Source organism: Gekko japonicus, unplaced genomic scaffold (genome assembly GCF_001447785.1).
Source record: "Gekko japonicus isolate JY-2015 unplaced genomic scaffold, Gekko_japonicus_V1.1 scaffold633, whole genome shotgun sequence".
NCBI classification, from domain to species: Eukaryota; Metazoa; Chordata; class Lepidosauria; order Squamata; family Gekkonidae; genus Gekko; species Gekko japonicus.
This window is the reverse complement of record NW_015175375.1, coordinates 359,137-386,822: the sequence shown is the minus strand read 5'-3', so window position 1 is coordinate 386,822 and position 27,686 is coordinate 359,137. Positions and strand designations below refer to the sequence as shown.

The following is a 27,686-nucleotide window of genomic DNA, read 5'->3' as shown; positions in this document are numbered from 1 at the left end:
ATCGAAACTAAGGTTGGTGCCACCTAACACCGCTCTAGAGAGTGTTAGGTAGCTGAAGCTAGCTTTGATTTCTTTCTTTTTTGTTCTGTATGTATGATTTCTGAATAGTGTGTTGGCAGTGATCTTTCTTCATTAATATCTCTTGAATAAACTTAATATCATTTTATAAGTAACAGACTGGTTCTTGTGTACACTTGCCCTGGGAACTCATGGGGTTCAGCCTCATGTTTCCTTGATAGCTTTCAATGTACTTTTCCTCTGAACTAAGGCCTGGTGCTCTTTAAATGGTGTTTAAAATCACCTTAACTACTTTCCTTGTTCCCTCTTTTCCTTGTTCACACAGCTTCCCTTCTCTCTTCCTTGATATTAGTTGTGGTGGAGCATTATTTTATTTATTTATTTATTATTTTAATTTATACCCCACCCTCCTCATCAGCACTAACCATGGTTATTTTAAACCAAATTCAGAAGCTATTTTGAAAATCCTAGTTAAATCTAATAATGTCTACAGTTAACCAAGGTTAGCATCAGTGCAGATGTAATGCTGAACTATAATAACACTTAACAAAGGAGGGAAGGAACAATTTATAAGCGTGAGAGGAGGAGGACAGGGACATATAGGCCTCTGTAGCAGGTTTCTGATCTCCTGACTGTGATTAGAAGATCAGTAGCATCAGGATTGCAGTGAAGTCTTGAACAACAAAAGAGCATCCTCATGCCAGATAAGGAAGCAAGACAGGAAAAAGTACTGAATTTTACTGTCCACATGCAAGTCCTATATGGCCACGGTGACTCAGAGGTTAAGATGCTGAGCTGCAGACCGGAAGGTCTGTAGGTCTGCAGTTCGAGACCCTAGTGCTGTGTGACAAGTGAGCTCCCATCTCTGGCCCCAGCTCCTGCCAACCTAGCAGTTTGAAAGCAAGAAACTGCAAGTAGATAAATAGGTACTGCTTTGGTGGGAAGGTAACATGACCACGGAAACATCTTTGGACAGCACTAGCTATTCAGCTTGGAAACGAAGATGAGCACTGCCCCCTAGAGACAAATTCGACTAGCTTTCGAGCAAGGGAAACCTTTACCTTTTTAATAATATGGCAGCAATCCTAACCACATCAACTTGGAAGCAAGTCTAGAGGAAAAGAAGAAGTAGTGAAGTACTTTAAAAATTTAGAAGATATATTTTAATAAAAAGAAGAAATTATTTACCTCACTACTCATCTTGGCTACCTGTAAAGAGTGCAGAAGTCTGGAATCTTTGTTTGCCATTGCTTTACCTTTTGTTTTCTCATATTCTTCTTTATATTTAATCTTTAAAGAGAAAATATTTTTATAACCAATCATTTTGTAGTTATTAAAAACACAGACATAACAATAAAAGCATACATTATAATCATGGTGGCTAATGTGTCCCATTTTGCTGATTTGACTGTTTATTGTATCTCAGCCTTACCCACCACAGAGATCTGTCAAGAGGAGACAATGGAAAAGAGAAAAACTATGTATACCACTCAGAGCCCAAAGGTATAAAGATGAATAAAAAAATCATAGTTTCAATGTTCTGTATGCTACTTAGACATTAAAAACTCTCATTACCTTAACCAAGCAAGATGTATTTCAGAAATTTCAGGAGCGACATTTTGAGGGTCATTTTAGGGCTACAGCAGAAGGGAAGGTTAGCAGAATGGACTCTATGGTAAAAGTCCTTCTGAATTACTCTGTACAATCCACTCCATACATTTTTTGTTAAACTGTCTGGTTTAAGAACCAATTTTACTTATTACTTGAACCTTGCATAGTCATATAAGAAACAATATCTTTTCTAGATTTAGTGTTTGGAGTCTACATTTCACTTGCATTTTGAACTACTGCAATCATGGTTTGACCCATTCAAAATTAATTAATAAATAAAACACACTAGAAAATACTATATTCTTCTAAGGACTGCAGACAAAGATAAATTAATGTGGTATTAGCATAATGTGAGACAGCTATGCCTAGAAAATGACATCATGAAATAAAACTGAAAAAATATAAATTGCAGAAATACATGCTTTGAAAATATTGTGAAAGACAGAAAGACAAAGATTCTCTGGCCAATTAAGATGTGCCTTATTTTAATTAATATACTGAATTTTCTAAGTCATTCAATTTTTGTTTTTATATAAAAGAAACCATTTTCAAAGATGCTTACTTAGAAACATAAAATATTATACAGTTTCTCCTACAGTTCATCAGAGTATGAAAAAGATTAATTTAAAGTTAAACCTAAAACTTAAAACACCAAATCAAAACACTTTCATTTTCCTCAGTTATTACTAACTTCTCTTAGGAATAAGTCCAAAAGCTTATGTATGACCTACATCACTGGCAAGATCTTGTGATGCCTTGGCAGCCAGCAAAGACATGGAATCCAATGTCATTTCAAAGCCTTGGCCTTTGCTTTTCTCCCAGCCTTCTTTATACTTAATCTGGTTTAAAAAACACATTGGAACATCACTGCCTTGATTATAGGGAAGCAAGAAAAATGCACTTTACTTAAGATCAGAAAATGTAATTATATGATTACCAACTAAATGAAAAATTGAATGGGTATGTCATTCTATTTAAGACATAGATTAGATGCTTCTTTCACTGTAACTGTAGAATAAATATTAATATCATTGGAAGGGACCCCCAGCCGATAGCAAAGATTTAATCTCTTTCCACACCTACACATTTGCAGTTCCTGAACAAGAAATATCACTGACTAAGAAGAATATGTTCATCTGTGGCAACTTGGCATGCTATGCATTTCATAAAATGAAAATATGTAAATCTCCATCACGTACGCCATTAGAAATGATATGTTTCAAATGTAATTTTGGTACAGAATATGTTTTTTACAGCTGGTGTAAATGAAAATCCAATGAAATTTTTGGTATACTTTGAAAATTCACCTAAATCGGTTTTGCAACTAAGTTAAAATGGAAATATCTAATGCCTTCTGCAGAGCATCTACATTTCATGTTTATTATTATTCATATCTCACTATAATACACAAAAATATATTTGTAAATCATTTTCCTTACCTCACTGTATAGTTCTGCATTGGTTTTAGCCTTGACTAACTGTGGTACATCCTGAGGCAGAGTATAATGTGTTTTGGTTTTCTCATACTGAGCTCGGTAGTTTAACTGCAACAAAATATTCAATGTGTTTTAATGTCGTTTAACTATATACACTATAATCAAAAACAATTTTAAAACACAGAAAAGTTGAAAAAATATAATTTGTAATTATGACCATTCTCCAGATTTTATGAGGAAATGCCTAAGAAGTAAAAAGGTTTTTGTCAGCCTAAATTTAAAATTACAACTGTGCTGTTGATTCTGATTTCCAATTAGGCTCTGAGGATACCAGAAAATCATTTTATCCCTTAATATGGATCTCTGTAATCAACCATCTTGAATTGTATCAACAGAATTATCATTGCTATAAGAATATGTATGAAAAATGCAGATCACACATCTACAATAGCTTATATTCTATAAAAACTATACTATATAAAAATAATGCAAAATGCAGTATGCAAAATGCAGATCACACACCCACAATAGCTTATTTTATATAAAAACTATACTATATAAATATAATGCACTTACACCTTTAACTATTTGCTTATGATAGGCCCCGGTCACACGAGAGGTTTTGGGCCGGTAGAGGGATGGAACGGGGACGCAGCAAACGTGCACGATCCCACAGCAACATCTGGGAATCGTGCTGCTTGCGTCCGCCCCTTCCACCCAAAACCCCGCACCAAAACAGAACCACCTACCTTGGTAGTTCATCCGAGAAGTGCGCCCCAAGCCTGGCCGTGGGATCGCCCGCGCGTCCTTGCGCCGGCGCATCCCCAGCCCCTGGCCGAACTGCACATGTGTGAGCATGCGCAGTTCGCCAGCCTCCCCTTCCCACCGTAGCTTTCTCCCCGGCATCTGATCGTGCCGGGGAGAAAAGGCGCCACGGCTCAGGGAATCCGTGGGATCCCGCCACGGCGTCTCAACTTTGGTGCGGCTTTTAGAAGCCGCGCTTTGAGCGAGTTTTCCCCTGCCGTGTGGCAGGGGCCATAGTAGTACTACTAGCACTCTAGCACAGGTAGTCTTTCTCTCTACATAAATAATGTACAGGGGGCTAGTTTTCACTAATGTGATATATGGGCTGCAGGTACAGGGTTCTATGATATAATACTCTCTAAACAAAAATCATCCCCTACAAAAAAACTAGATGCTAGAGAGAAGATGTCCTCTCCCTGAAATGCTATTTTTATATCTTCAGGGAACTTTTTTCTGTATAGAGAGTATCATATGAGCCTCTGTCTGAGGTCACAAGCCCAGATACAGCTTTCTCACCACAGTGAGAACAAGGCACTAGTGCTAACATTAGCCTACATCAACCTTACCACTTGTTGTTACTGTATTATTTATAATCATCAGCAATTTAAAGTTACTGAATAGTATTCGGCTATTAGAAAAGTTAAACCTCTGATCATTCTTTGAAACACTGAGTTCACACCATTTGAGGTTTCAGCTGTAGTCTATGCATTTTCACTTTTTAATCTCTGTGTTATGGGGTTAACAATTTTCAGTCAACTAGAGTTTTAAAATCCAAATTTTCCTTCTTGTCCATACCTTCAATGGTATGAAACTACTCCAGAAAATAGTCTGTGGTGTTTTATGGAATGGGCTTAGCAGAACATCTTGGTTCAAGGTGACCAGAATATATGGGCTTTGGCCATATGATGTGTCTGTCAATTTTCCTGTAAAAGGAAGCAACTGGTCTAAACTGTTGTATAATCCCACCATGCATGCCAGCCATGTATCTCCAAGTAGACATTAAAAGCTTGTAATGTCATTTGAAGGCTCAAGCTTCAAATCCTCATCTTAACAGTGCTAAATAGAAATGTGCAACATAAGAGTTTCTGGTCTTGTGCATGGAAGAAAGGCATGGGTTAAACCTGTGTGCTTGAAAGTGTCAAGCAGGAGGACTAAGAAGGAGACACTAGTGGTAGGGTTGCCAACTCTGGGTTGGGAAAAACCTGGAGATTTTCGGGGTAGAGCCTGAGGAGGGTGGGATTTGGGGAGGTGAGGGATTTCAATGGGGCATAATGCCGTAGCATCAACCTTCCAAAGCAGCCATTTGCTCCAGGTGAACCAATCTCTGTTGCCCGGAGATCAGTTGTAATAGTGGGAGATCTCCAGCTACCACCTGGAGGTTGGCAATCCCAATAAGTGGTAATATTCAACCTTCACTTTGGCCTGACAGTCTGAATTCTGTTATAGACCTTATCATTCCACCTGTCTTTGAGCATGAGGACTTATGGGAAAATCAGGAGACAAATGAGGTCAGTTTAGTGAAAAGGCTGGGAACTGAAATTCTTTCCACAAAGTGCTATTACAATTATTTTGGCATATAATTAATGTGAAATTATAAAAGTGATAAATAAGTGGTAGATAAAAGTGGTAGATAAATAGGTACCACTTCGGTGGGAAGGTAACTGCGTTCCGTGTGCCTTGGTGTTTAGTCATGCCGGCCACATGACCACGGAAACGTCTTTGGACAGCGCTGGCTCTTCGGCTTTGAAACGGAGATGAGCACCGCAACCCTAGAGTCGGATTCGACTGGCTTTTGAGCAAAGGAACCTTTACCTTTACCTTTATAAAAGTGATACCAGCATCTGGTTTCTGACAAGAAGACTCTCCTGGAAAAAGAATATAAGCTCCTTACATTTACAGCTCTTAGCCATGTGATAAGTGCAAGATACCTGCTTAACTATGATATAGTTCTCATGCTTTCATGTAACAATCAAACAATGCGCAGTTTGACTTACATCACTAAGCTGCTGTGCACTGATTTTTGCTTGAATGATCTGAGGTGTGCAGGTAACAGAGCTATACTTCAATTTATCTATATTTTGTCTGTAGTTTACCTAAATTGAAATAAAAATGTACGCATCATAACAGGATCGAGTAAAGCAATTCTCCAAGCCGGAAGATACAGCTGATATTAAGACAGAGAAATACATAAGGATTTAAACTATCCACAGTAGTAACTAAAAAATAGAAACTAAGCAGCTTTTTACTTCATGCAATTTCATTCATCAAGTGTTTACAAGAAATCAGCATCCTTATTTTTCCTTCTGTCTCTTCTGTTTGATTCACACTAAGAAAAGCTAAATAATGGAAACTGGAAGTTTTTGTTGGAGGAAAAGCATGAAAATTATCACTCCACTCAAACAATATATTAAATTAGGATTTTTAAATGTAAGAAACATAGAGAAAATTAGACATGCAGTGGAAAATTGTAATAAGGCAAAAATGTTATTTCAAAGTCAGTAAGCTCAATAATTTGCTAATACATTAATGTACTGGCATCAATAAAACTATACAAAATGGATTATTAAATCCACAAATTATGCAGAATAAACCCTCATGGTGAGGTTTCTGTTTAAGCCTATACCTCCCCAAAACCTCCATGCCACTCAACAGGATACAATTATTATCCTCAGCAGGCCTTAATTAATATTCAGTCTAGTTAATTACCTCCTTGCTAAACAGCACATTGTATGCTACTCAGAAGTAGTTTGCTAAGAGTGTTTTGCTAAAATGGAAAGGGACTAGAGCAGCCAAATGGTATCTAAAGCTAAATAATTTATTTTAACATGGCTCCCTTTTCCTAAAAATATGTAACTTAATGAGGAAGGTGATCAATAAACAATAAAGTTTCTCTTTATGATCTGTGTTTCTTGTAGAATTTTATGTTGTAATTCCAAAGAGATAGTCATGTTATTGTGGCAAAATAAAGCAGAAATCCAGTGACACCTTAAAGACTAACAATATTTATTCCAGAATGAGCGTTTGTGAGCCAGAACTCACTTTTTCTTCTTATTCTGCCTTATGGGAACTCATGCTGATATAAATGTTGTTGTTGTTGTTGTTTTTTGTTTTTTTTTTATATAAATGTTGTTAGTCTTTAAGGTGCCACTGGACTTTCATTCAATTTTATACTGCAACTGTTGGACCTCAAATTTTGAAGGGGTCCTAGCTCTGGAGAAATTCTGGGTTTGTCACAAATTACCATCAGCTACAGCTTGGTGAATGAAATCCTGGGATTTAAAACTATACAAGTTAATGGTTTCTTTTCTGTGTCTGATGAAATTTCAAGATAGTAAGTCACAGGGTCAAGCTATTAAACCTAGGAATTTATTTTTTTCTCTACATGAACTTAAGAATCTTTGAATCTTTAATTGTGTACAGACTTTCTTTTCTTTTTACTTCTTAAAAAGTAGTAAGGAGTTTTATTTATTTATTTTATTCATTTGTACACTGATTTTGCCCCAATAAGAATCCAAATGAAATGTACAGCCCAGATGTAATAAAAGAGAAGAATAAATGGCTAGCTCTTAATTCTAGAAGCAAAAATTTAAGTGTGGTTATTTTTTGCTTATTCTCCTCCTTCTGGTTACATCAATGTTATATCTTACACTCAGCCTACCTCAGAATGTCTGCTGGCTTAGAACAGGGTAGAGAATTGAAAAACATTTCCAGATATTATAAATGATGCACTGAGTCTGCTGTGGTCCTTTTGTGAAAGCAATTTCACACAGGACAAGAGAATACTTTAGATTTTATACCTATATATTGTGCTTAGACTACTAAAAATGGTGGGGATTTATGAGCCCTGCTTGGTGAATAAAGGAGTGGGATAAAAATTGAATAAAATAAAAATCAATGATGGCCCCAGTCACATGGAAGATTTTGGGCTGGGAGAGGGACGGATCGGGGGCGCAGCAAACGGGCGCGATCTCACTGCAACATCTGGAAAGCTGCACGCACCCGTCCCCGATCCGTACCTAACCCCGGAAAACCCACTGCAAAAAAGAACCTCCTACAGAGAAGGACTTACCTGCAGCACCGCAGCAAGCACGGCTGTGGGATCGCCACCGCGCCCGTTGTGCGTATCAATCCCGGCTCCCCGCCGAACTGCACATGCGCACACATGCGCAGTTCGGCTGCCGCGCTCTTCTTTCTGTGGCTTCCCCCCGGCTTCTGATCGTGCCGGGAAGGAAGTGCGCGGCGGCTCAGGGGATCTATGTGATCCCGCCGCCGCGTGTCTCTTTTGGTGCGGCTTTAAAAAGCCGCACTTTGCCCGTCCTTTTTCCCCCTCATGTGGCAGGGACCGATGTTTACATCAATCCACTTGAAACAGGCCAATGTTAAGACCATATCTGTGCCACAAATATAAACTGGTTAATAGCCTCTCTTTCCCACCCCCCATAAAACTCTGGGAACTATAGTTTTCCTAGTGTACCTAAGGAATTCTAATACAGTACTCACAGCATCCTTATCAAACCACAACTCCCAATATTCTTTGGGTAAAGCAATGTTAGCTCACTAACCAATGTAAGTTCATCATGCCCTTAGGTCAGGGGACTGCCATGTATGCTCTAGAGCCCAATGTGGCTCATCACCAAATCAAATGTGGTTCTTTTAAAAAGATAACCAAATCTTTATGTTAAGTTATACTGGAGGGCTGGGAAGGATACTAGAAAAACTAGTATGTGAAGGGAATGGAAAGCAAAGATTTTTATGGAACTAAAGTGCTTCTTGGAAACATTTTACAGAAAAAGAAATTATAGAAGTGAAGAGTTTCCGGGAATCCAAGTGCAAACTAGGCAGAGATTCAAACCAGATCAGTAAGACCTTTGCATAAGGAACTCCTATGAACATGTATTACTTATTGTGAGATTCATGTATGCCACTCCCTAATAAAAAGTCACAACAACTTCTGTTTGGCCTGCAGAAACTTTATGAATTATTGATCGACCTAACTATCAATAATGTTAAGTTGTATAATTTCATTATGTAAATGGGCTTCCTAATACTAGGTCTTTCTTGATCTCTTGCTCTAAATTTTGATGTAATTCGACTCTAGTTATAAAAGACCTCTGCCTTAGGTGGCAGTAATGATCTTTGGATTACAACCAAAGAGGATAAGACTGACATCAGTACATCTAAATAACAGCATGCTTAGTGTGCCATTTCCAGGCTCCTGAGCTTTCATGATCTTCCTATCTGAAAAACAACTTTTCTCTTTTTGGACTCTGCTGTCATCCACGATGTTTGTCACCACAATGAAATGGCTGGCCATGAATCATACTCCCTCCCCCAGAGGATGGTGAACCATTCAAGTAACAGGGTGAGGACTCATAAGGCTATTTACATCTTTCAAAGGGACCAGCTTCCTTGTTGTTTGATATGAAGGAGTGAGTGTCGCTGGATAATTGTAGTCAGCATCATCATGTGTATAGTCTGATTTATAGGCTATCTGGAAAACAAGAAGAACAAAAAGAATCAACTTTTTTAAAGCTGTCATTTGTTCTGAAAAATTAGTAGACAAGAAAAAAGAAAAACAATAAGATTAATATTAAACACAAGAAACAAAGTAAGCGCACTGTCGTCAATGCCAAAGAAAATGAAATTATTTGCATAGTTTAGCTGCTAATTGATTCTTTTTCAGCTGCGCAATTAATCCAGTGCCAACTGTGGGAGCATTAACTTAACTTCCACCTGTGACACATCCCTTTTATCTTCCTGCTTAGTTCTGGAGCTTCTTACAGATCTGTAAATAATGCACTTCAAGACACAGTATGTAATGAAATGGCATCTCAATGAACCAATACAATTAAACCAGGTTTAATTGCTTATGAAAGACTGCTTTGCGTAAACAGACTGACCATGGGAGAGGCTCCAAAGCAGCAAATGAGAGATAGAGCATTCTGCCAAACTAAACACACTAATCTTAGGGTCCAATTTCAAGAGTTATTGTCTCAACAATGAATTAAAATTGACAAAGCATAATACCTCAGTGATATGGCCACATTATGGCATGCTGTCCAATCATGCAAAGCTTATTATTGGTGTGTTTGTTCTGTTTAATGCTCAGAAAGATTTCTGAAATACCTCTTCTTCCCCCCCCCCCCATATCATTGCATCTCTTCAGGCAGAATCAAACCTATGGCTATTTTAATTTGAAGCTACATAGAACAGAAGTCATGTCTGAACAATGTGTAGATTAAAATATCTGCAATACAATGAGTCCAACCAACTTACATTGCTTGCCAAACTTCCAGCCTTCATGGCATGCAGGGTACGCTGGTCCAAGCCAACACCTTCATAGTGACCTTTTTGGTTCTGGTAATGCTCTTTGTATTTGAGCTGCAAACAAAAACAAATCCTTCAAAAATAAAAGTGCTTTCTTTTTGTTTGTAACAAACAAGACACCAAATTCAAAGGAAATAAAGAGTAAATTAGAACTACTAGTGCTACATTTCTGATCATCCTGAAGGTACATTTTACTCATTTCAAAATAAGAGATACATGTTAAGACTGTGGGAATAGACAAACTCATCAATTCCATTTTATGAAGAAAAGAACTTACTGTAGAAGCAAAAAGTGAAATGAAGATCAATGTACACTTCTGGCCGGAATTACACACAAGAATTAATGTTTAAGTTAAATGAAGGAATGTAACATTATTGTTTGCGTGGATTGATGCAATTACAGTTGGCTTTTTATGCTAGCTGACAGATATTTTGTTTTTTGTTTTTTTCTGATGACTACATTTTGGGTATTAATTTCAAATTACATTCAAATTGATTTTTATTTACAAATGCTTTAAAAAGTATTCTGTATTGAGAAACAAAGCTATTGTGACACCTTCTGTTCATAAAGGCTAAGGCATTAAAATTCAGCTGCAGTATATAACACACTAGGTAACAAAATGTTTTTCTTCCATTCATGGTGGAATATGACTTGCTTATAGTCTGCTCTATAATTTGCAACTCAAGCAGGGTTGACTAAGGTTACCTAGCAGTGCTAAAAACCAATTAAGAAACAGACATAACAGATAAAATAAATGAAAAAGAGTCAATTAACATTAACAATTAATAGGCACTGTTTGATTAGATTAGTGATGAATAGTATATAATCTGTTTTTCCTGTAAAGACTTTTATATTCAAACTCCCAGTACTTTTTTTTTCTAACCAAGGATTCCTCCTCTTATCTGAAGTTCACATGTGTACAAACTGATTCCAACAGTGACTAAGTTAAACTTTCATAGAATGGCATGCAAGCTACAGAAGACTTACATCACTAGTATATTTTGAGAGCCTGCTAACATTCCTGAACTGAGGAGTCTCACAGTAGTTGATACTATGTCCTTTGCTGTTCTCCAAATCCTTCTTGTATTCCACCTTTTGAATAAGATTGTAAAAACAATGAAAAATGCAAACTTATTCATTTATTGCAAACAATATTATTTACATCCATTACATCAATGGGACTATCTTGAGGGTGATATTGCATATACAATAAAGCAAAGGGAAGAAACATAAGATGGCTCAGCATGCATACAAGCAATCTGAAACCTCCTCTAAGCAGCAAGGCTACGGAGTGTATCAGTTAGGCGTGCCTAAATCCTGCTGATGAAATAACTGGGATTTATTCCTCAAAGTCTTAATCCCTCTGGTTTTAATGGAATTTGGAGCTTTTCTCTGAATTTCACCTAGGAAGAGTTGCCATCAAATTTTTGCTAAAACAAAACTAAAACTGAATTTGTAACATGCTACTCAGGCAAAAAGGAGCTGCGGTGGCTCAAGTGGTTAAGACGCTGAACTGCAGGCTGTGGAAGGTTGGTAGTTCAGCAGTTCGAGACCCGAGTTGCCGCATGACAGAGTGAGCTCCCGTCTCTAGTTCCAGCTCCTGCCAACCTAGCAGTTCGAAAGCAAGAAATTGCAAGTAGATAATTAGGTACCACCTCGGTGGGAAGGTAACAGCGTTTCGTGCGCCTTGGTGTTTAGTCATGCCGGCCACATGACCACAGAAATGTCTTTGGACAGCGCTGGCTCGTCGGCTTTGAAACGGAGATGAGCACCGCAACCCTAGAGTCGGACTTGACTGGCTTTCGAGCAAGGGAACCTTTACTCAGGCAAAATGTCTGCAGAATTTTGAAAAGAAGCTCAAAAACTGTTAATAATATCCACAGAGTCTCTCCAGGTGGCACATCATACATCTCTAATATGTCATTTAATTTTACAATGAAATTTTGCTTTTAAACTGAAATTCTAATCAAATTTGCCACAGGGAAGGGTAACACTGCCATGGGTGGAAGCCATGTTGCTGTTCTAATATAACCAGAGCAGCTTGGGAAGCAGACACAAGCGTGTAACATTCTCATGGCTCCCACTATGGAAAAAGAAGCCCTCGCAGACCATTTAAATTGTTATCACTTTCTTGTGCCATGCAGGACACCATTTGCAAAGTGTGGTATATATTTGCTTGCTCTTATGTACTGATTGCCACTGTTGACATGCAAATAATTGTTTACTGCATTATATATTTCCCTATCAACTGAGATAATATTTGACCTTCTTACCTCACTGTATAGCTTGTTAGTATCCTGGGCTTGTTTAAGAACAAGGTTTTCTTGGGCTGAAAGGGAATGAAAGTGGGCTGCTCCTTTCATATTTGAAAAGTCCTTCTTGTATTTTATCTAAGAAGAAAAGGACAAACTCAAGAAGTAATAGATGCCAAGTGGCCATTCCTCATTTGCCTGGTTACTTGCTAATGGTTAGTTGTTATTTCCTCTGTGGGATGTGATGGCTGCAAATGTTTTGTTAGCAAGCAGTGTATTTGCAGGATGGGATCTGAAATCAATGCTCTGCCAGCAGGTGGATACGAGTGAAAAAGAGGCCGTTCACATTGTGAATTCAGGAAGAACAATTCAGAAAGGTAGGGAGGACTGCTGTAATAAACTATTTTAAAATATATATATATTCTGAGAGAGGGATGTTGTTTGTGAATCTGATGCAGAATTAGATGTGCTACCTGAGGAATTTGCTTGGTTCCAATATGTTTTGCTTGTAGGTTTAGAAATAAATATCCCAACAGACATAATAATTCCCAGGGTTTTCTCTCATTAGGACAACCCTGGAATTTTCTAACTCTTTTAGTTACAGTGTTTCAGTACTTTGATGCTATTTAAGTACAGGATCTACTTGGAAAATTAATAATGTGATCCTAAGCAGAGTTATAGGTCCACTGAAATCAGTGTGCTTAGAAGAATGCAGTTCTGCTTAGGACGGCACGATAAAGCTTCTAGAAGAGAAGAAGAGATTGGATTTATCCCCTGCCCTTCACTACCCAAAGGAGTCTCAGAGCGGTTTACAAACTCCTTTCCCTTCCCCTCTCCACAAAAGACAACCTGTGAGGTAAGTGGGGTTGAGAGAGCTCTGACAGAAACTGCTCTTTTACAAGAACAGTTGTGCCAGAACTATGGCTTGCCCAAGGTCATCCAGCAGGTGCAAGTGGAGGAGTGGGGAATCAAACCCAGTTCACCCAGATTGGAGTCCACACACTTAACCACTACACCAAACTGGCTCTCTAGTTCTTAAAATCTGCTGGGGCACATATTTAAGATAGTGTTCAATTCCAATTAGGGATGGGCATAAACTGGCTGACGCACTAAAGTTTGTCACAAATTTTGATGCAGTTTGTGGTGTTGTGTTTTTCTTCATAAAAAACAGTTGAGTGGAGGGGAGCTCCCTGTCGCTCAGCTACTTGGTTTAAATGGCTGCGAGCAATTTCAAGCCCTGATTTCTGCTCGCCACTATTCACAAACCAATAAGAACCAGGTCAGTTTGCAAACCAACCTCCCCATTAGTTTAGGTTCATGGATTGGTTCGTGGTTCAGCCATGAACCATTAACTGAACCACAAAAATGCAGTTTGTGCGCATCCTTAAATCCAACAATCCCCCAGCCCGGGAATATGGTGTGGGACTGCATAGTCCCTCCTTCCCCTTTCATTTTCCCATTATGCACATATTCCCTCTTCCCTTTCCTGGAGTTTGTTGTGATGCCCAAGTTGAGCAAATAGGGATTAATACTAACCAGGATTGCCTCTAAACCTTGATTTGCAAACTCATGATTAGGAGATTAGCACCAGCCATCACTTGCCCAGTTAGGTCATCACACCAAACTATGTTTAGAACAGTGATATTCACTCAGTGAATCAGACCACATACGGCTGTTTGACATGTCACTTGTGGCTCTTCTGAGCACTGTTCCCTAATGTAGCACCAACCACATATTTCAGGACAGTGGGAAAAGCCATTTCTCAGTGGGGCTTGTGATTGGCAGGCGGTTCCCACACTGAAACAGCTACTAATTGAGGAATGGGAAAGTTGTGAGTCTCCCTGAGGTGTAGGCCTCATGCTAGGGATGGAAGTAAATGTCGCTCTTTTGGTTGATAGTAACTGCAAATGTGGCTCTTCACGGAGTGAGCACCAATGGGTTACAAGAATCATGAAACAGAAGAGGGAATCGGCATGTGAGAGAGGAGGAGGAAGAGAAATAGCTAGTATAGTGGTAAGAGTGCCAGACTAGTGTCTGAAGAAGTGAGTAGTGACTCACGAAAGCTCATACCCTACCACAAATTTTGTTAGTCTTTAAGGTGCTACTGGGCTCCTGTTCTTTTCTACTGCTGCAGACAGACTAACATGGCTACCCATCTTGATCTATCTTAGACTAGGTTCTGGAAGACTCCAGTTCTGCCAGGGAAGCTTGTAAGACGAACTTCAGCCACTCAGTCTTACCTACCTAACTGGAGGAGGGGAGAATGATGTTGTAAGCCACTTTGTGTTTCCATTGGGAGACGGATAGGCACAGATAGACAGATGATGGATGGGAGAAAGAAGATAGTTTGGGCACACATCATGTCCCCAACCACACTTAAATTGCCCTTTTAACCAGGCATTTTTATTGTTTATGACAATGGGGAAAAATGTTGTCTGCAATTAAATAAAATCCACACACTTTGTGAGACTGGTTGGCATCACTATAAGGTCCTGAGGTAACTTAATTAAAAATTTAAAATAACTACCCAAAAAGGTTTTGGAAAGGTCAGTTTCAGCTATCTTCAGAGCGAAGGATATAAATACAGCATGTCAATAAAAGATACATTTAGCTAAAAACTATGGCCAGGATCCAAAAAGCTACTTAAGGTATCTCCAAGGTCTTGCACATGTCCAGACGAATTTTTGAGGGTTTTTTTTCTTTGAAAAGCAGACCTCCCTGCAAAATCCCAAACTGCTTTTGGAAATCCATTCAGCTTCCAAAGTGGGATGCTTATGCAGATACTCAAGCCTCAAACCCCTTTTGTCTTGTGAAACTGGTTGTGCAAGTGTTTGGACTCCAGAAAAGTTGACTGCAAGGCAAAAGAGAGGGAGACAGAACCTGCTCCACAAGTTTTTATAACACAAGCAGAAAAAAATACTGTGTGGTTACTATATTTTACAAAAATCTCTAGCAGTAATCCCAGCTCAAAACAAACTGCTTTTTGTGCATATACAAAAACATACAGCTATTACCACTTTGTAGGCCCATTAAAATAGCATCCTCAAGCAGGAGCAGTTATATCTGGCATCACTGGAACTGCCACAAAAATCAATGAGAGTCAGCAGAAGTCCCTTCTTACAGGTTTCTGTCAGTTGCTCAAACAGATACCACAGAATCTTTTCATTATAATAAGCAACTACTTGCATCTGGCCAATGTTGGATACTTCTTGCTTCATACTTACATCACTAATCAGATCATTGGCCTTCTTTGCATTTTGATATGCTGGGGTAATCATAGCAGGAAAGCTTCCTTTCCCTCTGTGCTCTTCGTAATCATCCATATACTCCTGGAGAACATTCAGTAGTTATTATTTACTCATTGTGTGGTTTTTATTTTTGCACATATCTCTCTCATCATGGATCTTTCTTGCCAGCTTAGTTCTCAGAAAGCAATCCCAAAAGGCCTACACAGAGGCAAGTCTCGTATTAGTCAGTAGGGCTTACTCCCAAGAAAGTGTTTTTAGGATTGCAGTTTCTGTATATTTATTTATTTATTTATTTATTATTCGACTTCTATACCGCTCAGACCCGAAGGTCTCAGAGCGGTTTACAATTTTTGCTGCAAATGCATATGATCCTAATTCTATGGCCACATTTTTGTTACAGGGGTGGGGGTTTTCCCTACCAGCACCCGGGTGGGTTTTTGCTTTGCTCACAGCTCTTCCGTCAGTTCGCTGATATTAGAATATAATGTAAAAAACAGAAGAAAGCAGAATAGGAATAAACCCAGTTTATGGATGACAAAGCTGAATGAAATTAAAAATATCCTATGATGCTGCCAGTTGTCAAAATAACTGTTAGAAGTTAGACACATAAAGTCATAATTTTGCTTAAAGCTTTCAGGACTGTTTGCACCGGTGACACTACTATCTTGATTCCCCCACTCCACTTCATTTATTTATTTATTTATTTATTTAATTTATTTGACTTCTATACCGCTCCCTCCCGTAGGCTCGGAGCAGTTTACATATGGTTGCTTACATTCCTATCTAGGGCCACAGTTCGCGGGGGGAGGGTGAATACCTATCAGCACCTGGGCATACTTTTTATACCGTAATGAGTTGAATATGACACATCTTCCAATAAATGCAAAATATCCATAACTATCAGGGTATGTTGTATGTCAGTGTATGGTGCAGGAAACAAGCTTTAAGTATATCAGTTGCGAAGTGATATCAAACATGAGAAATAAGATATTCCAAAACATAAAGGTGAAATGGCTTATATTCTTACTTGAAATATGGTATTATTACAAATCTTTCTTTTACTTTGTTGAATGAAATTGGTTGGGGTTTTTTTTGGGGGGGGAACAGAGAAAAGGAGTTCTTGGTACTATTTAGAACATTTCTGGGGGCAAATTTTGTTGATTCTCCACCCCCATTACAGACCCCATTTCACCACCAACATTGCTGATGAAGGGTCCTGAGACCCAAAGGAAGAATTTCAGGGGGCTCAGGGGACTGTAGCTGGAGAGAGGAAGCAGAAAAGTTTTAATACACCAGCTTAGCTTTGCTTTGCCCAGAATACTTTGCAATTGATACATTTTGGCAGCGATTAATTTGTATTCTTCCTTACCTGACTAAACTGATCTATACTTTCTTTTGAAGCACCAACAGAATGACTTGCTTTCCCCTTAATCTCTTTTGCGTATTGTTGGTGATATTTAACCTGAAAGCAAGGAAGGCAAAAGGATAATCCTTGTTGGTCTTACAACTTAGATATATTACATTTATTTACTTTATAAACTTGTATGCCACATTTTCCATAAAAAGCTCAGTTCTATAAAAAATCCACAGCTATATTGTCCAATAGTCCCAGTTTACAGAGAGAAGCAAATAATATAGCATTATATAAAGTGAGCTGCTGTAGGACTGAGAAAATAAAGATCTCAGTGTATGCTGTGTGTGAGAGAGAGAATTCCATAACACTGATGCCAGGACTCAGCTTCAAGATCTAGCCAACAGTCTCATGGCTCCATCAACAAGGCCTCCTGCTTTAAAAAATCAAGCCTGGAAGCAAACGAATATCCAGTTCAGGTCCACCAAAAGACGATTAATGCGTTCTATGCCCAGCCTCCATTAGTAAGTAACTAAAATCATTCCAACAGTTGTCATGTTACAATAGTGAAGATGAGAGCAACCAATACAAGAATGACAGTGGCAACCTGTCCAGTGTTCAGACAGGAATAAGGTCACCATACCGTTAAGCTCCTCCCCATGCTTGCCTTCCCCCTAATCTAGATCCAGGCTTACAACCAGACTGTGACACTTCTGACAGTGTGATGCTGTCAGCTACCACATTCTCATCTCTGTCAGGTCACAGGGACTGCCAATCATCAACAACTCTGTTTTCAATTTCACCCAGGTCGAAATAAACAGTTTGTTTTAATAATAAGGCTATCTATGTTCCTGCCAACCTAGCAGTTCGAAAGCAAGAAATTGCAAGTAGATAAATAGGTACCACTTCGGTGGGAAGGTAACAGCGTCCCGTGCGCCTTGGTGTTTAGTCATGCCGGCCACATGACCACGGAAAAGTCTTTGGACAGCACTGACTCTTCGGCTTTGAAACGGAGATGAGCACCGCAACCCTAGAGTCGGATTCGACTGGCTTTCGAGCAAGGGAACCTTTACCTTTACCTTTTATGTTCCTTCTAAAATTTGTCTGTGCAAATCCACTGTCCCAGCAATGTCTGGATTTCCCCCCAAATAGGTTTTTACATATACAGTTTGGGTTTTCTTCCAGTACGTGATAACCAATTCATGTAGACCATGCTTTTGAAACTTACATTGCTTGCTAGTTCATTGGCTCTTTTAGCTATCTGATAGGCTGGAGTAATCATTGCAGGAAAACTGCCTTTTCCTCTCTGTTGCTCATACTCTTCTGTGTATTTTAACTGTAAAAACCAAGAGAGTTCAAAAAACACAGAAATATAGAGAGTCAGTAACAGGTGAAAATAATTTTTTTTCTTCTGTTCCACTTACATCACTTGTGAGATGGCTCCCAGCCTGTGCATGAAGTATATCTGGAGTATCAACAACACCGGTGAATTTGGAAACACGGTCACCATGCCCTCGTTTATACTCCACCTATGGGAAGGAGTAAAATATACACAAAGGACATTTTAATACTAATTAAAACTGCCATCTTATTTCTTTCCATAAAGCATCAAAAGGCAAAGAAATAGATGATCTTTGGATTTGCTAATTAATTTTTCCCATTTTTTGTCCTGTAATATAAATCCCTTGGTTACAAATGCAAAAGAAGTGGTACCTTGATGAAAAGGGATTGGAATGACAACATATTCTGACCTTATTTGTCAAAATTATGTGCTTTGGATTAATTATCCGTTATTTCATTCCAAGTCCATGAATTCTCAAAGATGTTTATTTTATAACAAAGAAACGACTGTGGAGAAGTAAATGTATAAAAGAGATCAAACCAGTAGCCTATTAAAGTTAATAGAATGACTCTAAACTCAATGGGAACTTTGAAATTTTTATTTGGATGAAACAGCTTTCTTTTACACCAACCCAGCATGTTTAATCAGTAACAATCTCAATTGCTTTCATTTTCAATTCCTATTAAAGCACTACAAGTTATTCTTGGAATAATAGCTACAGAAATTTGTATAGCAATCCACAAGGTGAACCTTTTATTAACTTTCCATATTTTCATACTAGAAAAGCATGCATATAGTTTATTAAAATAGCATAAGCTTATGATAGATGTTAAGACCCATAGCAGCAAGCAACTACCAGACTGTTAAAGCTATGGCTGAGCTGAATGGTGGATTTCTACACTCAGCACTTCATGTGTCAATATTCTAGGATAACAGTTCCTCTAGTTAACCGAAGTTTGAGTCCACTGGCACCTTTAAGACCAACAACTTTTTATTCTGGGTATAAGCTTTCATGTGCACTCAGACTTCTGCATGTACATGAAAGCTTATACCCAGAATAAAACTTAAGAACTTAAGAGAAGCCAATGTTGGATCGGGGCAATGGCCCATGCAGTCCTACACTCTGTCACACAGTGGCCAAAAATACCAGGTGCCATCAGTAGGTCCATCAGTGGGGCCAGGTCTTAAAGGCTGGTCTTAAAGGTGCCGCTGGAAATTTTGCTTTGCTGCTTCAGACCAACACAGCTACCCACCTGAATCTAAGTTTCTCTGGTTATGACACATAATAAGTAACCACAAAAATGCTCAGAATACATAATTAATAGAAGTATAATCATGTATTTATGCAGGACTTTGATTATTGCTGTGAATCGTAACCTCTAATACCATTACCCATACAAAGATTCCTTTGAAGGGTTGCTAACCTCCAGGTGGGGAGCAGAGATCTCCCAGAATAACAAATGATGTCTAGACTATAGTAGGCTTGCCAATCCCGAGGTGGGGGAAAGGGATCCTGATTTTGCGGGCTTCTGCCTGCCACCAGGCCGGTGGGGTAAGCCTTGCCCCAAGCCCCAAAGCAGCCACCCCTCTCCCTCCCCTCCTGCAAGATTTAAAGGGCCCTCCATCTGATCAGCAGGAGCACATGGCCCACCAATCAGCTGGAGGGCCCTCTAAATCTTGCAGGAGGGGAGGGAGAGGGGCAATCGCCAGCTGCACACCTGAATTCCAAGTGGCAAATTCGCTTCCCTTTAAATGTTTTGTGAACAGGTGCCACCAGCACCTTTCAAGGGGCTGCATCCCCAACATGATGTCACCTATGTGTGATGCAATCATGTTGGGGAGTGCCTGCTCCCTCCTGGACAGCCCCCCAAAGCCACTTGACAGCCACAAAATAGGACCTGGCAACCCTACACTACAGAGATCAGTTCCCTTGGAGAAAATGGCTGCTTTGGAGCATGGAGTCTATAGCACTAAGGTCCCTCCTATCCCAAAACACCACCCTCCCAGGTTCTATTTCAAATCTCCAGGAATTCTCCAGTCCAGTGTTGGCAACCCTATCTTTTGTCTCCCCCCCCCTGAAAAGCCCTATGAAAGAGGAACTCACATCACTGGATAGCTGAGTGGCCCTCTTGGCTATCTGATAAGCTGGAGTGATCAAAGCAGGAAAGCTGCCTTTACCCTTGTATTCTTCATATTCCTCTGTATTTTTCAGCTATAAGAAAGAAACAAATATTTGTGTGTATCCTGTCTTCCCATTATGGCTGTCATCCTATGCGCAATGACCTGGGATTAAGTCCATTAAAATTTAATGCAATTTACCTCAAAGTAAACATAAGATCAGTCTGCATGGAGCTTAAAACAGCAGTTTAATAACACAATCAGAGGATAGATCAGATTGAGAAATAGTAACTTACAGGGCTATTTTTGGGCAGAAACGCACAGGAACGGAGTTCCGGCTGGCTTCCAAGTTGGCCACACCCAGCAAGAATGCATTAGCATAATAGGCCACACCCAACAACAGAAACTCCTTAGAATTGGCTACATTAGGGGTGTGTGGCCTAACATGCAAAGGAGTTCCTGCTACAAAAAAGCCCTGGGTTTGGACAACAAACAAGGTAAACAGAATAAGAAGCAAAAGGTGGGTGTGGCTGGATGAGCACACGGGGGAGTGGCCTAATATGCCAATGAGCTGTGCTGTCCGGGGTGTGGCCTAATATGCTAATGAGTTCCTGCTATTGGGTGTGGCCTATTATGCTAATGAGTTCCTGCTGGGCTTTTTCTACAAAAAGAGCCCTAGTAACTTACATGTCACATAGAGAGTGAATTTCCTATATTTATTTTATTGTAATTTATTATACTGTTGTAACCCACCCTGAGCCTTGCTATGTAGGGGAGGGAGGGCTAGAAATTTAGAAGAAGAAGAGATTGGATTTATCCCCCGCCCTTCACTACCCAAAGGAGTCTCAGAGCAGCTTACAAACTCCTTTCCCTTCCCCTCCCCACAACAGACACTCTGTGAGGTAGGTGGGGCTGAAAGAGCTCTGACAGAAACTGCTCTTTTTCAAGAACAGCTGTGCCAGAACTATGGCTTGCCCAAGGTCATCCAGCAGGTGCAAGTGGAGGAGTGGGGAATCAAACTCAGTTCTCCCAGATTAGAGTCCGCACACTTAACCACTACACCAAACTGGTATAATAAAATAAATTAGTAAAATATTAGACCAATGTTCTCATGATCCGCTCTTTGCATGCTATAATTAGAACTTGTCCAAACTGGAGCAGCATTTATTTCTCAGGGCAGAGAAACAAAGATAACTCAGTGAACTGTCACTTACCAGGTGACATTATTTACCATGAAAAGCTTCACTGTGCATTTCCTCACATTAAGCTTCTATTAAACAGAAAGGGCAGTTTTCTTCAGGCCTGCTGGTAACCCCACTTACAAAATAATGCTTCTCCCATAAATAAAAATGTTACAAAATACAAACCAACTACATACGTACATATGGTTTATTACGAGCTAATTAAAAAGAATGCATGATAGACATTGGATACATAAGCAGATATTCGATACAGAATTCCTAAAATTAATGATAATATAAAATTATTAACATACTAAACCAATTGTTTCCTTATTGAGCACACCAGTGCACAAAATCTTGCTACCTTAATGGTAGTTTCACTAAAACAGTCAGCAAGAAGAGAAACACAGAAATCATTGGATCTGCCTAAGTATTTGGACGTAAATGGAGTGATATACATATTCCGAATGGCCTTCTAAAATGGACCATACAGAGGGATGTGTTCGATTGTTTCTAGAGGAGCAGACTGACAGGGACAGAGATGTTGTGCATATGGGGTACATACATACCTCCCTTCAAGAAGGCCAGATCGGACAATGTTAAGACAAGCCAAAGTAAAAACTCTATGATATTTGGGAAATTCTAATGAGTATAGGTAATTTGGTGGAGTAAAATTTTAATCACTGTTTCCCACGGCCAGAACAAAATAGGGCTATACCCCATATTCTCTGTTTAATTATTGCTCTGGTTTCTAAGTACCCAAGAAGCAGTACAGCTGGATGAGAGAAACTGTATAGTTGTAATTTGTTCTCTACGGTTCTCACCCCCCCCACACACCCAGAGTGGAACTTATCTAAAAAGATTAATGAAGCTAATGGGGGTGGGGGATTTACTTGAGCCTAAACCATATAGCTTAGAGCCAGGCACGTGCTTTGAGTGAGACCAACCCTGCTTCCACTCTAAGCAGGGCATTAGGTACACAACAAGGTACTCCAAATACAAACTAACTTACATCACTGAAAGCCTTCTGTGCTTGAGCAATCCTGACCATTTCTGGATCTTGGATAGTCTCGGAATACCAGGATTTTCCTTCTTCATAAGCAGCATGGGAAGCTTTCTAAAAAGGAAAGGTATCATGACAAATACACACAGAGACCTTGTGGCCAAGTAGTTAAAACATTAGGTCTGTGACTAGGTGACTTTTATAAATGGGTAGATAGATACAAAGCTGATCTTGCACATTTTTATGTCTGCATCATACCATTCCCCATAGACTGTGTTTCTGTTTTTGAAAAGGAGCTATCTAAATAATCTCGCACAGGACCAAGAATTCTATGAAGAATGGAAGGACTTCAAAATATATCTGGAAAAGAACTGGGACGTGAAACAAAATTTACTTTGTCTAGAACTATATTAACTACAAGATGTTATCTTAAATCTATCTATCTATGTGGGACATGAGGGAAACACATTGCGGGAAGCCTTTTGGGGGAGGGAGGGAAAATGGAATATATAACTGATTGACAAAAAGATGTAAAAGGTGAGAACAATGGAAAATAAAAACCTTTTTGAACAAAAAAAAGTATATAGATCAGAAAGAACAAAAACAACTATGTATGAAAATATATCAAAAGTAAACTGTATTGAATAAAGAATATATAACCTCAAAAAAATAATAATAATCTCGCACAGGAAAAGTCCACTGTTTGTATGCAGTACCATCTTATTTATTTATTTATTTATTAAATTTGTATCCCACCCTCCCCACCATGGCAGGCTCAGGCTAACATTCATCTTAGTCTGAATCACAGTGACTTACATATAAGCCTCTATGATTTCAATGGAACTTGAGCTCCAATTAATATAATTTTGATCAGGTTGTCAAACCAGGCGAGAGTAAACACTCTGCTCCTAAATATAGGTGTCCAGTCTATCTGCCCATAATAGAAATGCAGTCTCATTGGAAGGCAGTTTAAAGTCTTGTTTGCTGACACTGTGTAGGAATACATGTACTTTTTCACTTTAGGACCTACCACTGTTACTTCTATTCTAGGTGTCAGCAGCCTTTTAAGCCCTACCATTTCCCCACCACCTGGTCCTTTACTTATCATCATGCCATCCTTCTGCTCTTCCTGAAAGGTGTGCTGAATTCAACAGAGGGAGATGTGGAGACAGAAGAAAAAGTCTTTGCATTTTCCCACACTCAAAAACCTTTGCTTGATCCAGACAATACACAGTGAAAGGAAATGGTGGTGCACTTGAAATGCTGATGTGTCATGAAATACAGCCTTAAGGCAGAACCCCATTGCCAGCAAGAGCACTTACTGCCCTCCTTATAATTATTTATTTGTATGGGACTAGAATATATCACTTTTTCTAATGTAGAAATGTAAATATATACCTCACCAACTATGAGTATACATTGGAACATAAATACAAATATATTGTATACTTGGCAGCAGATTACATTATTCACCCACGTCTCACTGAAAATATAATCTTCTACAAGATTATAGACACCTGTGATATAATTTGAACCTCTCCTGGTTGTTCCCCTGCCCAAGATGGTTAGATTACCTAATGCTGATCATGGGGTTTTCTCCATGATGATGGTCTTCTTGTTGTAGAAAACAAAGGGCAGCACCAATTGGAGCAAAGAGATAGTGCAGTAGGAAGAAATTTTTTATTCCAGATATCAGTATTCCTATGTGTTTCACTTTAAACTTCCTCAGAGGGTTCTATAGAATACACAAGCAGCAGTGCAAGCAAAAAACCCCTATACATTTCAATTTCAGGTTCCTCAGGGGATTCTGTAGAATATAAACTCAGCACCGCAAGGAATATTGCTGCATTTATATTCTACAGAACCCCTTGAGGAAGCTTAACATGAAATGCGTAGGTGTACTGATATTTGGAATTTAAAAAATTTCTCACTCCACCATTGTTTTTCCTTTGCCTCTTCGCTTGTTGTTGAAGACCAGAAAAGGACTGCCACTGGCAGTTTTTAGGAAACTCTGCAATGCAATATTGTTCAGTAGGAACATTGAAGAAAGGTGATATTTATGCCATATGTTCTGTTAGCAGGTTCAGAACATGCACTGTTTTGTAGGTTTTTTTCTGTTATCTGTTTTTATTGATTTTGTTGCTATGCCGGTTTTAGGTTCATGCTGATTAAGAGCAACTTGTATTGAGGAAGGGAGGGAAGGAGGGAGAAAGGAAGGAAGGAGGAAAGGAGGGAAGGAAGGAATCTCCTGTGACATGCCTTTTCTCAGATTGCACTTCCCTCTGGAGGTTATCATTTTTAAATAAATACAAGTATTAAACAATATTTTGCAACAAAAAAGCCCCAAACACCCTGTTTCCCAATTCACTGAGGTACTTTTTATTCAATTAACAGTATAATCCTAAACAGAGTTCCATCCTTCTAAGCCCATCTTCAGTTCAAACCCTTAGTGTTACATCTAACACCTGAGTGACCAGATCTGTAAAGAGTTCTGGTGCTGTCCTCATAGAACTTAATTTTGCATTTTACATCCAGATCACAAACATCAGTGGTCAGGATGGTTGGAAAAGCATTTGTAAACATAAATGATGCACTTGTATTATTGAAGTATGGGTTGTATATGTGTAAAAATTATAATTATTTTTAGGAAACGACATCAGTTCATAGGAAATTAAATGATGATAAAATATCTCTTGCATGTTTGCAGGCTCTTGAGACAGGTATCGTACCTGATTGCTTAGTTGTTGTATTTTCTGTGCAGCTTGGATGTCGCTTGATTTCATATTCCAATGAAAAACAGATTTGAATCTCTCTCTCTCTTCGCGATACTTAATCTGAGTAAATGAACATAGTAGCCATAAATGCAAAAAAAAAAAAAAATCACTTAAAATATGGGAAAGTAAATGAAAATACAGTTCAGAATATCATGGAACAATAGCAGGTTTTCAAATGCTGCTGTGATCTGTATACTTCAGTGCAAGAGAGCCATACATTTTAGGAATCAAAACAATAAAACCAAAAAACCTACCATATGGAAGTTAGATCTATGGTTCAAACTACATTTTGACTTCTAAAAAAATCTCCATTTGACTTTTGAAATCCAGACTTTCACATTTAGGGAAAATTTGCTGAGAATGAGGCATGTTATTATTTCAAATAACTGAATGCTAAGCTTTATTTCCAGTATTTCACATCAGATATTATCAGGAACTCTACTCATTAACTACATTTCAGGGGCAGATACCAATTTTGACAATCAGACATTAATATTTGAATTTCGAGAGGGAAATCCAGACTCAAATATTCTGTTTTGAACATGCAGCCTCAGAATTTGCTGCGGTGCAAGACAGACTTTGATGCATAATTTGTTTCAGTAGTTAATACAAATACGTTTACTTCCCTTGGCTGCTTAAATCACCATGATATGCAAACATGGTATCATCTTTATTCCCATATACAGAGAATTGCAAGAAAGGATCCTTACCAATGGGGCACAAAGCAGCTCTTCCATGTAGCAAAACTCAGTGGAACACATCAAGTCATGCACCTAATGAGGCGTGCCACATAACAGGGAACCTCAAAAGCATGCTGATTAGACACAGTAAGGAAGAAGAACACAGTCCCCCTAGGGGGAGTCCCATTTATCTCAGTAGGGTTTGCACAACATTTCACAGTAGATTAAGTCCCAAACATGTTTGCCTTCCAAACAAACATGCCCCCCCCCAAAAAAACCCACACCCAAAAGAGAATATAAAATTAACATAAAAATATATTTTAGGTATTGCCAGGAAAGCAAAGCTATTCTGGCTTGTCAGTTAGATTTGTGGTCCATTTTTCCCAGGCACAGGTCATGGGGGAGGCATTTGTCAAGCAACTAGATTCTAAGTACCTCTGGGTTAGGTCACTACTTAGAAACTCCATGTGGGGGACACACAGACTGTCAACAGATGTGTGCCTAAAGTTCCATGCTGGGAATTCTCTGGTACACGAGCTTCAATTTAGATTGAGACCAATGCATGGGGAAAGAATGCTTAACACCCGCACACACATACTTCTCCCAACCTGGAATGGCCTCAGGATCCACTATTTGCCCCCTTCAGCACATTCAAGCTTCCCCAGCAGGTAAATAATGGCTCCCTAAGGTCATTTCAAGTCAAGAAAACAGCGCTGAGGGGAGACTGAAGCGTATTCTCCCAAGTCACCATAGTCTTAGCACAGAATTCAGTTCCCAGCACAGGTTCCTGAACTCCAGGCGTACATCTGATCCAAAGTCACTGCAGCAGCCACATGTCCACCACAGGGACTTTGTAATGTGTCATGTGCCTTCAACTGCTGTTGGAAGAATTTGAGACATGGATGCAAGAAGCCTCATTACTTTTGCCATCATTACTTTCAACTCGATCATTTTGAAAAGTAGGCAGAAGAAGATGGAATGAGCAGCATGGAAATGCTATGCAATTCGTCCCATTTTCCAACGATCCCTCCAAATGGATTTGCTGGAACAGAAGGCTAAGATCACATGGAAGACTTCTATGGGTGGAAATAGGGGATTTTTGACAATTCCCCCACCTGCTGCAGAGGCTCTGACTGCCCCCCCCCCCGCCACCATGTTATGACTGTGGTGTTCCCTGCCACCAAATGGAGCTTGGGGGTCATTTCTGGATGAAGTAAGAGGTGGAAGGTCAGAAGGCTGAATTCTGCAGACGGAAATCCTGTATGGGCCAAAGCCTCTACAAACTATACTATGCATACAAAAGAGATGTTCCTATAACTTTGGTAGACCAAGATTTGTATACAAGGAAGAGTATAAAATAACTTAGAATGGCTGCAAAGGTTTAACCTTTGATCCAGATACATGTATCAGGAAGCTGTATGAGATTTCTCATGCATGAATCAGTTTGCCAGCAAGTACATAAACCCCTTGGGTGCAAAACATTAATGTGTGAGTATTAGCTTTCATAAGCCTCTGTCTTAATTCAAACTTCCATTTGTGAT

At 39.2% G+C, this 27,686-nt stretch overlaps 1 protein-coding gene across 1 annotated transcript in view; it reads right to left on the bottom strand.

Annotated features, from left to right (window-relative positions):
- The window catches only part of NRAP (nebulin related anchoring protein), a 69,106-nt gene that overhangs the window by 36,748 nt on the left and 4,672 nt on the right, over positions 1–27,686 (bottom strand). The window contains exons 4-18 of the mRNA XM_015425533.1: positions 25,421–25,525; positions 22,701–22,805; positions 20,494–20,601; positions 18,472–18,576; positions 18,276–18,383; positions 17,066–17,158; positions 15,673–15,777; positions 12,470–12,586; positions 11,184–11,288; positions 10,146–10,250; positions 9,256–9,360; positions 5,864–5,962; positions 3,069–3,173; positions 2,361–2,468; positions 1,207–1,308 (exon numbers count right to left, since the gene is read on the bottom strand). Coding sequence (XP_015281019.1) covers positions 1,207–1,308; positions 2,361–2,468; positions 3,069–3,173; positions 5,864–5,962; positions 9,256–9,360; positions 10,146–10,250; positions 11,184–11,288; positions 12,470–12,586; positions 15,673–15,777; positions 17,066–17,158; positions 18,276–18,383; positions 18,472–18,576; positions 20,494–20,601; positions 22,701–22,805; positions 25,421–25,525 — 1,575 coding nt within the window. The remainder of the gene's footprint in view (positions 1–1,206; positions 1,309–2,360; positions 2,469–3,068; positions 3,174–5,863; positions 5,963–9,255; positions 9,361–10,145; positions 10,251–11,183; positions 11,289–12,469; positions 12,587–15,672; positions 15,778–17,065; positions 17,159–18,275; positions 18,384–18,471; positions 18,577–20,493; positions 20,602–22,700; positions 22,806–25,420; positions 25,526–27,686) is intronic.